Source organism: Fragaria vesca, linkage group LG6, assembly GCF_000184155.1.
Source record: "Fragaria vesca subsp. vesca linkage group LG6, FraVesHawaii_1.0, whole genome shotgun sequence".
Classification (NCBI taxonomy): domain Eukaryota; kingdom Viridiplantae; phylum Streptophyta; class Magnoliopsida; order Rosales; family Rosaceae; genus Fragaria; species Fragaria vesca.
This window is the reverse complement of record NC_020496.1, coordinates 30,048,145-30,060,693: the sequence shown is the minus strand read 5'-3', so window position 1 is coordinate 30,060,693 and position 12,549 is coordinate 30,048,145. Positions and strand designations below refer to the sequence as shown.

At 48.9% G+C, this 12,549-nt stretch overlaps 1 protein-coding gene across 1 annotated transcript; it reads left to right on the top strand.

Moving 5' to 3' along the window:
- Positions 1 to 1,041: 1,041 nt before the first annotated feature.
- Positions 1,042 to 4,305, top strand: LOC101304797. The gene has a single exon (XM_004305968.1). It carries the CDS (start codon positions 1,042 to 1,044, stop codon positions 4,303 to 4,305), a length of 3,264 nt encoding a protein of 1,087 aa, XP_004306016.1.
- Positions 4,306 to 12,549: the final 8,244 nt, after the last annotated feature.

The following is a 12,549-nucleotide window of genomic DNA, read 5'->3' as shown; positions in this document are numbered from 1 at the left end:
TGGGTGCTGATGAAGGGTTTAGCCACGAAGCAGACGCTTTCGCGGTGCTCGAAGGGGAACACGGGGTCATTGACACTCCCCTGGTCCCAGTTCCTGAACAATTCGCCTTTCAAGTCGGGATGATGTTCTTCATTTCGGAAAGATACGCTCTCCCACCGAACACAACCTGCAGTGCGGCGGATATTCCCGTCAGCAGCGAGGATGTCAGTAGCATACCCCCGCCATGCAGCAGCGAAATGGGCCCAGTTCCGGCACCGGCCGACGACGCCCCACAGGTGGAAATTACGAGCAACATCAAACATAAGCAAACTCTAACATTCTCTACACCAACTTTGGACATGGTCACTCACACGCGGCCACTGCATATCACGGCCGAAGTCGAAGGAAAAATGATCAACAAGGTCATGGTCGACACCGGTGCCGCGGTCAATGTTGTCACAACCCGTACCATGGGACTACTAGACATCCCGCGCTCGATGATCCAAACCACGTCCTTAACAGTCAAGAACTTCACCGGGCAAGTGTCCAGAACCCTAGGCTTGCTATTTCTACCGGTCAAGGTCGGGCCGGCATCACGGGTTTACACCTTTTTCATCGCCAAATGCGCTTCCTCTTACAGCATAATTCTTGGCCGAGATTGGATCCACAGAAGTTTTTACGTACCTTCCTCCATGCACCAAGAACTCATGATTTGGGACACCGAGAACCGTGAAGCGGTCATCATCAAAGCCGACCCGCGGCCATTCTCCATTTCCGCCAACTTCAACGATGCCCAATATTATACTACAGACATGGGTCCGTTGGATGTTCAAGGCGTCGATAACAAAGGCCGCCCATATGGAATAACGGCCTCCAATCTAACGCGATGGGGACTTACCCAGGCGAAGGACGATTTGCAACGTCCTCACACCATCACGGATCCCACACCCCGTTCTGATGAATAGTGCCTTCTCAGAGGAGGCACGCGAGGCTGGCGAGTCCTTGTGCGAAAGACTCCTTTCGTACTGGGCAGAACGCGAAGCCTACGACAAGGTCGCGACTATGGAATATGTAGATGAAGTGGTGGATTATTCCGATACCAAGGAGGAAGTTATTCACTTAGCTCCCGTCGCCTTGGACGACACACTACCTCAAGTCCGCGACCCCATTTCACAAGTTGACGTAGGGACTGCAGAAAAGCCCTTACTTATTTCTATCAGTGCTAAGTTGGCGGAGGACGAAAAGGAAACCCTTCTTGCCCTGTTATGCGAGTACAGGGATTGCTTTGCCGACAAATACGAAGACATGCCCGGCTTGTCCCCGGACTTAGTTTGCCACCGGTTACCAACTTATCCCGACCGACGTCCGGTACGGCAGGACGGCCGATTCATGCGAACTGAGACTCTGATCGTAGTCAAGGAAGAGATCGAAAGCATGCACCGATCGGGAATCATTCGCGTGGCAAAGTATAACGAATGGCTGTCCAATGTTGTCCCCGTCCGCAAGAAAAATGGCAAGATGCGCGTCTGTGTTGATTACCGCGACCTAAACAACGCAACACCGAAGGATATATACCCCATGCATGTGGCTGACCTACTCATTGATGCCGCCGCGGGGCACGAGGTGTTATCCTTTATGGATGGAACGGCCGGATACCATCAGATTCCCGTCGCTGAGGAAGATCTACACAAGACCGCTTTCCGCTGCCTTGGTTTTGCCGGCGCGTTCGAATATGTTGTCATGCCTTTCGGACTTAAAAACGCGGGGGCAACGTACCAGCGTGCCATGAACCTCATCTTTCATGACATCTTGGGGAAGTTGATCGAAGTATACATCGACGATGTGGTAGTCAAAACCAAAACACAGGCAACCCACATTGAAGACCTGCGGCAGGTGTTTACACGGATGCACCGACATAACTTGAAGATGAACCCCGCCAAGTGTGTTTTCTTCACAGAGGCCGGTGATTTCCTTGGTTTCTTAGTGCATCAAAGAGGCATCGAAATCCCAAAGGACAAGGCACAGGCGGTAATCACCGCTTCACCCCCCAACACAAAGAAGGAGCTTCAACAGCTGCTTGGGCGAATCAAGGACTACCTTACGAACCCACCAGTCCTGATCCCACCTCGCGACAGTACCCCGCTTAAACTTTATATCGCCGCTGCCGACTTGTCCATCGGCGGACTCCTGGCCCAAGACGATGTGAACGGGGTAGAACACGCTGTCTATTACCTTAGCAGGGTGTTAACTGAGTGTGAGACACGATACTCACCAATGGAGAAGTTGTGTCTTGCCCTATATTTTGCAGGGTGCAAGCTGCGCCATTACATGCTTGCCTTTACCACGGTTGTGATCGCTCAATCCGACCTGGTCAAATACATGCTCTCTTGCCCTATCTTGCGAGGACGCATCGGCAAGTGGATCTTAGCCATGTCTGAATTCTCGTTGCAATATGTTTCGCAAAAGGCAGTAAAAGGACAGGCAATAGCAGACTTTCTCGCTCATCACCCACCCTCAGAGCTCACGGCGTTTCGCGAGTTGGAATTCGCTGCTGTGGCACTCGCTCCATGGACCCTGTACTTTAATGGTTCACGGACTGATACCGCAGCCGGAGCTGGGATAGCCATAGCCAAGCCCGCCGGAGATCGCTTCTCCTACTCGTTCCAGCTCGATTTCAAATGTACCAACAACCAGGCTGAGTACGAGGCGCTGATCATCGGACTAGAGATTTTGTTGGATTTAGGAGTCCGCGAGGTTCGGATCTTTGGCGATTCTTTATTAGTCGTTAACCAGCTGGTGGAAAAGTTCAAGTGCTTAAGCTCGTCAATTGAACCATATCTGCGCAAGGCATTTGAGGTGTTGGATCGATTCGACGACGTCTACATCGAGCACATACCACGTGAGTTCAACTTCGCCGCCAACGAGCTCGCCCAGGTAGCATCCGGCCTTAGCTTGCGCGACGGCGTGCGCGAACGTTTGCCCAAGGTCGAGCGCCGTACTCTTCCCTCTTTCATCGCTAGGGGGCAGTTTCAGGCCGCCACCCCCGAAGTTGCGGCCTTGGACCCTATTGACGAGGATTGGCGGCTACCATTTATCGCCTACCTCCAGAACCCCAACGACGCCGCTCACTCCAGGCAGATACGTTTCCTCGCCTTAAACTTTGTTTTACGCAATGGCGAACTCCGGCGGCGTGGGAAAGACGGAAACGACTTCCGCTGCGTGTATGGGAACGAAGCTAAACGTGTCATGCGCGAAGTACATTGTGGAGTTTGCGGTTCGCACCAGGCCGGGCCAAAAATGCGTTGGTTAATCCGTCGTCATGGGTACTACTGGCCAACCATTCTGAAAGACTGTATTGCCTTCGCCAAAGGTTGCCAAGACTACCAGGCTCACGGACCAGTGCAACATATTCCCAACATCCCGTTGCAGCCCATCATTAAACCTTGGTCGGGTCGCGGTTGGGCGATAGATTTCGTTGGCATCATTCATCCCCATTCTTCTGAGCAACAAAAGTTCATTATCGTCGCCACCGATTTCTTTACCAAATGGGTCGAGGCCAAACCACTCAAGGTTGCCTCCGCCAACTCGGTGCGCAACTTTATTTTCCGCTATATCATCTCCCGCTTTGGTATCCCGGAGTGCATCGTTACGGACAGGGGGGCAGCTTTCATGGCTGATTCAGTTGTTAAGTACTTAAACGACTACGACATCAAGCTTCTCCACTCTACGCCATATTATGCACAGTCCAACGGCCAGGCGGAGGCTAGTAATAAGGTTATCCTCGGCATCCTCCGCAAGATGTTGGAGTTGAACCCGTGTGTCTGGCATGAGGAACTCTACCACACCTTGTGGGCTTACAGCACTTCAAAGCGCGGCCCGACGGATACTATCCCGTACGCTCTCATGTACGGTCATGATGCCGTCCTTCCCCTCGAGATCAATATAGCTTCACTCCGCGTTCAGGAACAGCATCAACTACTTGGCGAGGATTACGTCCAAGCTATGTGGCAGGAGCTTGAAGATCTCGACGAGCACCGCGTCGCTGCTTTCAACAATCTCATCCTCGAGAAACAACGCATCGCGCGTTCGTACGATAAAGTCACGCGCGGACAGAGCTATGCTGAGGGCCAAAAAGTGTGGCGCGCGGTACTCCCACTTGGGGAAAAAACCGACGGTCGGGGCAAGTGGTCCGCTCGATGGGAAGGCCCCTTTATTTTTCATCGTATACTCCCCAAGGGGGCATACCACCTGCGCGACTTGGACAGTACCATTCATTGCAATCCTATTAATGGCCGTTTCCTCAAGCGCCACATTGCTGGAGTTTAGGAATGCGAGGATCCTCCACCTCCCCCAGGCCCTGTCACTACTGTCAATAGTGCTACGTGCCATCGCGTTTTCGCTCCGCCGCCTAACACTAGGGGGCAATCCAGGATAGAAGACTGATAGAGTACGTTGTAACATACCAGCCTAAAAAGGCCAGTATAAGCAGAGGCCCTAAAAAAGGATAACTCTATTTTTCTTCATTTTCTGTAAACATGCAAAGTCTAAACGCAGAGGCCAGTACAAGATTGGGGCCTATTCCAGAGGCCTTAAAAAACAATAAATTCATTTATTTTGCCTTTTTGGCGTTGTTTCAATACAAGTTTCGAACATCGGCTTTGCGGCCGAAGCAACTACATTGACAGAAAGGGTGAAATTAGACTATGTTTACATTCAGAAGCATAGATCTGCAGATATTGGAAGTCTCAACCCGTATATCTTGCAGGGTTGAAGAAGAGACTGCCGCCGCATCCTTCATTTAAAGTTGGCAAACGCCCCGCTTCTATAGACCAGCACGAGCCTTGACACCGGCCTGGACCTAAGACAAAGTGTTGGGAATCTAGAGGTCCACTGGACCAGGGTCCCTCATGCTACCGGTCATGCCTCGAAGGTGCTTGAAGGGCACTGACCAGAACCTGAAGCGCAAGCGGATGCGAAGCCTCGAGAACCTCACGTTTGGACAGAATAGCTGGTGCAAGGCAGAAGGTGCCCAACCATTAGTTTGTCCAAACAAAGGCTTGACCTGAGAGTGGATTTTCAGAATCACTCCCGGCCTGAGAGTAGATTTTCAGACTCAGAAGGAACGAAGAGTAGAAATAAGAGGTGGGGGCTTTGCTTTAAGCAGGGACAAGAGGATATACAGAAGGGTATAAGAGCCCATGGCAAGGGGGCAAAGATTTAACTGGTACTTCAGCCCGGCCAAGCGTTTCTTTTTATAGGCAAAAAAGGCCGATTTTCCTTTTGACAAATGTCCTCCATGCAGCGATTTGCTCCGAAATATGAGCTTTGGAGATAAGGTCGGACGCGTTATTCCATGATGACTGCCCGCGTTCCAAGCGAGTAGTTACATTGGAAACCCCCACCGAATCTCGGAAGAAGATTTTTTCCTGAGAAGACAGTTCTTACACAAGATTCGACAAAGAGCGGGAAAGATTTGATTTAATATTAATATTATTATAAAGGTTCATACAAAGGGGGCAAAGCGATGATCAAGTCTAAACCCGCCTAGAAGCCCTATACAAATCTATGAGAAGGCCTTCTAAGGCCAACTCTTCAACATCCGCCTGGGCTTGGGCTTCGTCGGCAGCAGCAGTAGCCGAGTCCAAAGCTTCCTGGGTCTCTTCCGCGGCCTGCACACGGGTTTCTGCTTCTTCAGCTCAGGCCAAGTTCTGGCGAGCTTGAGCAAGTTGAGCTTGCAGCTCCGCTATCTGAGCCTCCAAGGCCTCCACTTGCCGAGCATAAACAGTACACGGATTCTCTGAAGACGCCTCAGGAATCTCAGCGTCTTCAAGTTCGGCTAAAATGGCTGCCATCTGATGGTCTAAGGCTTGGCGGACTTTCTCGTGAGCAGCCGACTGGGCACCGGCATCTTGAACTCGGCGAGCCTGTAGCTCGACAGCGTCGATGAGTTTCAACACATGGTCTAGAGCAGGGTTGCCGCCGGCGAGGTGCCAAATCAGAACTTCATGGGCCTCGCGGACACGCCTCACCAAGTCAAATACATTCATGTGGGGACCTTGGCGCAGTAGCCTGTGAAAGAAAACCCGGGCTAGGCGAATGGGCTTTGGATCGGCAAGCGGGGTAATCCGGGACCAAAGACGAGCGGTCCGGGTAGCCAAAGAAGAAGCCGCCTCGCCAGATGTTCTCATTGGGGCCGGGGTGGTTGGTTCAACCTCTGCGACTGCCTCAATTTCTGGAACGGGCGTTGGGACCTCAGATCGAGTAGGGACTGTCGGTTCTTCGGTGGTCTGGGCCGCTGAGTCTGGTTGCAAAAGAGAGGGCTCAAGCACCAGTTGAAAATCCTTTGGCGGAACTGCCAAGGAGGCAGTAAAGTCAGAAAGCCGGGTGGTCTGGCCGAGACTTTCGTCTTGAACAGGACCCGAGGTAGGCAGGCCAGTTTTGCCTGGAGCGTCGGTTGGAGAAAGGGGTCGCACGTCGACTTCCTTGGTAACCATGGTTTGATCCTCGACGATTGGTTCCGGGATTAGGACTTCAACTATCTCTGTTTCTCCTTCAATGACAGCGAGGCGAGGTCGGATGCGGCGGCGAACCTGTCAAATACAAAGTTAGCAAATCGTTTGTTGGCTTTAATGAGTTTGGATCGAAGAAAGGTCGCTTACCAAAGCGTGCTCTTGCCGATATCGTTCATCCTCTAGCAGCTATTCTTCGTCCTCGACAGGGCGCTTCCGCGAGCTTTCGTCGCTTGTTGGGTGGGGAATGACGGGAGCAGTCTCACCGTCATGGTCCGCCGCGGGCTCCTCATGAGCAGGTGCTTTCCCTTTGGCACCCTCAGGTCTTCTGACCGATCTCCGGCGGGGTGCAGACTGTAAAGGTAGACAGGAGAGTTAGGAGGAAGCATTTTGTTGAAGTGGTAAAGGCGATATGGAATTTACATAGTTGGTGATTTACCTCGGGTGCGGGATCGTGATAGGAGCACAAAGTGTGACGTTCTTAATATGTTTATACCCTTTATTTACCCTTTGCTAACTCCTATTTAGTTGTTTTAGCTTTATATTTGTGTTTAGTGTAGAATAATTGCTTAAATTTAGAAATATGTAGTTTTTAGTATTAGAATACATAGTATTTTCGGATTTGAATAATTTGGTGTTGAAATTGTGCTAAGTGTTAGAAACCCTTGTTTACTCAGGATTCCTGTCTTGATCAAGATTCCATCTTTCCTCGAAGCCTAGTCCATGAAAGAGAGGTCCAAACCAAGTCCAATATGGAGAAGAAGATCTAAATTCGGCAGAATTTCAAGAATATCCAAGCCTTGAAAATCTGGATTAAATCGGGAGAATTCCTGTGCACGTCTGTCAACTTCAACGGACTCTCCAGGACAGCTCACAATGAATCAGAAAACGTGCCAGATATGGATAGAAAGCTACGGGAGTCTAGTTTCCAAATCAATTGGAATCACCTCAATATCTATTTTCTAGAGGGAGTTATGATGTAATCATCAGACGGAGGTCATTCTGCCGAAATTGAGAAAAACTAGGAATCCTAAACCAACTTGGTTTAGGCTTTGTGGCCGACTTCTCTAGGGTTTTTCTCTATATAAAGCACGACTTCAAGGACAGAAGATCATCATCAACCCGTGCAAATAACACCAAAGCTTTTGCCGAAACTCCATCAACCTCCAAACACCATAATCCGATCCCACCTTCAGCATTTGTCCAAAGCAAGTAGCCCAGGATTCCGCTCACTCGAAGAATAGAACAAGTAGGGATATTCTGAGAGTGTATTTCATCTTCTATTTTCGGATTGCTATGTGTTTGTTCTTGTTGATGTTTGTTTTAGGTTTTTGCTTAAGTATGTTTCGATTCTTGTCTATGAGATAGAAACACTTTTGAACCATGTTTTGAATTAAAGTTTTCAATTTTTAATCAATGATTTTAGGTTTTCTATGCCGTGAGTTTTATGTCTATATACTTTAAGATTTTCGGTGCATTCTTCCATTATCATGTGTAGTTGATACAAGTAGTTGATATTGCATGTGTTAATCATCCAAAGTTCGACTTTGATACAACCAGTTGATAAGTTGCATTGTCTTTGTTATTTCACCGATTTTCTACCTATGTTTGATTTGGATTTGGACTTGTACTTAAACACATCGATTCTTTATGTGATACGTAATTGCATGATTAGTTTATGTGTGTGACCTATAAGTAGAGCACGTAGCCGAGCTTGTTGTGTCGCGATGTTGAATGAAACCCGTAGTCTAATTTTAAGTTGGTCTATGTCATAGGAACCACGTAGGAACTTATGTGCATATCAAATTTAGGTTGTATATTTGCTCACGGTGTAGACTTAAATGAGATTAGAGATTGTCTTCTTTATTCTTACATGGTTGTTTGGTTGAGTTTGCATGATTGTTGGTTGATCACATGTAAATATGTATAGAAGTAATTTAGGATTTATTTTCAATGTTTATTCCAAAATCATCAAAACCTTTAAACCCTATATGTTTATTTCGACATTTTTATTAGATTAGATGGATCTACCCTGTAGTTGGATCCCCGGTTTAGAACGATCCCTGCTTGCTTTATACTACGATTGATTTGTTGACAGGGTTAATTGATGCGTGTGCAAATACGTCTTATCAGATCGCGTTCTCGGATGACGATCCCAGTCGAGCGGCGAATAGCAGGAACTGGTGGGAGCGCAAGCCTAGACCCTGTCACAGCCTTTGAACTGCTCTCTTCCCAGTCGCGCTGGGCATCAAGAATGACGCGGTCTGACTCGCTCAGAGTGTCGTACAGAGGATAAAAGATGGCAGCAAAAACAGCATCATCTGGGAACCCCCAATGGTTGTCGGACAAGGATCGCCACCAAGAGAGATAGGCGGGGTCAACGCCCAGTGAAGGCTTAATCTCGAGCAAGTCAAGAGTGAGAGGGAAAATGTTCTGCAGCGGGGTGACTCGGTCGGACTCGCCAATCTTCCTCCAGGAGGTGTACTTGTTCACTGAATGGAAGAGTGGATAGGGGACCCCTTGAAAGAAGCCAAGTTGTCTGGCGAAGTGGTTGGGGGCATACAGCTCGAAGCCTTGTTCATCCTCGGCAAGCTGAAGGTCGCAGCATGAGGATGCTCTCATGAAGATGGTCTTGGCGTCAGAGTCCGAATCAGAGCGAGGGAAGAAGCTCGTTGATAAGACTTCAGGGTGGCACCAGCGAACCATCATATTTATGGTGGGAGGCGGTTCGAGTTGGTTGTACAGGATGGAGAGGCTGGCGAAGAAGGACAGGGGAGTCCGGTTCGCAGTGTTCCTACACACAGCGAAGCCAAGCAGTTGGTCCTCGGGTAGGAATTCAAGCGGGGCTCGCCGGAAGAGCGGGAAGTACAGCTGCGTCCATAAGTCCAGGATCCACAGAGGGCCAGCAGAGAGATGGAAGGGTCTTAGGGACAGCATGTGCAGGGTCCGGTAGAGCGCACCCAGCACGGGCTGCCCTAGCCCTACTTCGATCCCATTGTAGAGTACCTCGGCCAGCTTTGTCCATTTCCCTGTAGGCTTGTGAGCACTGCCACAGAATATGAATTTATCAAGCCAATACTCAAGGAAAGCGATACCTCCTTCGTGTTGTTCTACATGGCCGATGTAGAATTTCCTCCATACTCCATACGAGCCTTTCAGGGCGCGGCGGCCCCCAGATTGCAGGAATGTGTAAACTCGGTTGATGCAAAGTCGCCTGGCGCATATGGCTTTGAATCGGCAGTCCTATGATGGTGAGGATGTCCAGCAGTGAGATACTCATTTGCCCGAAGGGGAAATCGAAGGTGTTGGTGGCACTGTTCCATAAGCACGCCGCGGCAGCAATGGGTGCTCGATCAGCATGAGGAGGCAGCGAGAAACTCAAGGCAATGGCTTTGTTGATGCCGGTTGCTTCCCAGATCGCTTGATCGGTCTAGAGGCGAGCCGTGTACCATGCCCGGTCCTCCGCGGTGACGCTGGGCCATTCCCCGACTCGGATATTTATATGAGAGCGGGCTTGGTGAAACCAGGAGGCGAAGTTTCCCGGTTCGCGACGTTGGGCAAGGATTGGCCGGCGCACGGAGTCGGTGTAGTGGTTCAGATCAGCGGCGGACGGAGGTTGCGAAGGGGTCGGACCGAGCAGGGCTGCCCCTATTTCAAGGAAATAAATGGGTGTTCCTTGAGGAGGGTTGTTGGCAAAATGGCGAGCGAGACCGGTCGACCTAGAGCTTGCCGCCGTGAGGTTAAGGTTTGGATCGTTAGCAGTTGGTTTGGGAGCCATTGTTTCTGGGCGGAGTGAGTCCAGTGGTGAAGTTTTGTTGGTTGCAGAGAAAGGGAAAAGACTGGTTGGAAAGCGATGGTGAGATGTAGGGACCCGCATCAAGGTTTATAAAGGAGACGGACCGTAACGTCTTTTCAATCAGTAGCCGTAATGAGGAGACGCGATGACGACCGAAACGTCAGCACGTTTCAAATTTCAAACAGTCGCAATGATGAAGGGAGGCGACGATGCCGAAACGTCAGCACCTTTTGAATTGCGGATTCCCATAAAGTGCTCATTAAGGCCTTTTCGCTTATCCGTTGCGAAGTGGATTAAGCTCAAGGCCTAGGGGGCAATGTTTGAGCCCAGTGGGTATTTTGGTCCAAGACTTGGGGTATGTTTTGGATAACATTTGGGCTAGTACCTGTGGCCCTTTTTTAATGCTTCGTGGGCCGAGGTCTGGCAACACGCGAGCTGGAGTTTTGCAAGGATTCTGATACCCCGCGGGATTCAATGTCCTCACGGGATCCTTTGTTTCAGTTCGTGTAGGATTCTGCAGTGCATGGCGAGGTAGAGTTGGAAATGGACTGTAGTACTCCGCGGGATAGGATCGCTTAGTGTTCGAGTTCGCGTACGACGCTACAGTGAGATGATGCGGGGCGGTGAGCGAGACCTAGGCGAGGTTTGTTCTGGACACGTGTTACATGGATCGCGCGGCTCGCGAGCTGGTCGTATCCTTGTGGAATTCTAATTGGTGAGTCCGAGTGAGTTGTGATTAGGTCTCTGCGAATTGCTTGCGGATCGCTATATAAGGGAGCTCTACACAACAAGCAAAGACGCACACAATCAAATCATACAAAACAATTACAAATCCTCGAGCATCCTCGAAACCCCAAGTTCTAAGTGCACTTCGCCTTAGTTCTCAGACCCCTCCCTGATTCGCCTTTCTCCCTATTTGTTGCTCTGCTCGCTCTAACAGTGAGTATCGATTCACAGTTGACAAGAGGTTTTACTCGTAATCCCTCGTCCGCGAGGTGACACCGGTAACCCTTTCTTCGCTTGTTTAGAAGTCTAGCCGCAGCGCATTTCTTTCCTCGTCCGCGAGGTGGCACGCCCCGCAATCTCCTTTTTTACTTTTGAGTCACCGGAGTTCCGACTCTGCCCCTGCTGAGACGCGTGGCCAAAACAGCTCGTTCAAAGTACCATGGTCCTCCCACAGGACCTTGTTACGATCACTTCTCAGATCAAAATCGAACAGAAACCGCTCAGGTTCCCTTGCCTGCACTTGAAATTTGCTTTCGGGTGTCCAAATCGATCATTCCAAAAGAGCGACGCTTATCCATTGCTCTATAAGGCTTTCGAGTAAGAGGCCTCGCAATGAGAAAAGCTTGGCCAACTCCTGGTGAGACACCGTTGTCCATGAGAGAGATGTCAAGCACATCCCTCCTTACAATGGCCAACAATTGCGCAAAACTTCGTGACATAGCTTCAATGGTGGTCATCGGTGCTTGGAAACGAATTGGGGAGAGGAAGAAGGCTCTGGAAATCCACCTAGGGTGGCCGAGTTTGGCTAGGATGAAAGTCTAGGGTTCAGAGCTGCATAGCGGCACTCTAGGTTTCTCAGTCTCTTCTTCTAGACTTATTTGTTTTGGTTAATGGTGTAGAGATGAAAGTATTGACCTTGCGATTACGAATATGCTCTATCTAAGCATGTATTTTTGTACAAAATCTATTGTTACCAAAATCATAAATTTCACTCAATGCAATATTTATATTAGTGATTCACTGTCTGTCAAATATCATATATGTCCGTTTGTTTATTCATTTGAAAACCAAAAATTTATTCAACGGTATAGATGTAGATACTTTTTGGATTACGTTCAAAATAAAGCAAACTCTTAGAAAAGAAATTAATTAAATAACGAAGTGCTTGTTTTCTTTTTGATCAATCACAAAAAGATAAAAAAATCATTATTATTTCAAATTTGGAGCCTAAATTAGAATAAAATATAAAAACATAAAATAATCTCAAACAAAAGGAAGACAACATTAAACCCAAAATTCAAATTTGGAGCCCAGGAACCCCATCTATGTGAAACCAGCTAGCCTGCAACTCCACTACTGACCCAAGGCAGGCCTCGACAATTAAAGGATAGAAAAAAAGAGTAAGATTATGATATGCCCTGATCAACAACAGAAACTTTCCTTCATTAACGTTCAATTTGAATAATGAGTACACAAACTTGATGCAGATTGACAAAACTATACATCTGCAGTGTGTTGGGTTCGTGGGGAAAATCTTTT

Coding starts and splice junctions, on each gene's coding strand:
- LOC101304797 (XM_004305968.1), top strand. CDS start 1,042: ATGGAATATGTAGATGAAGTGGTGGATTATTCCGATACCAAGGAGGAA.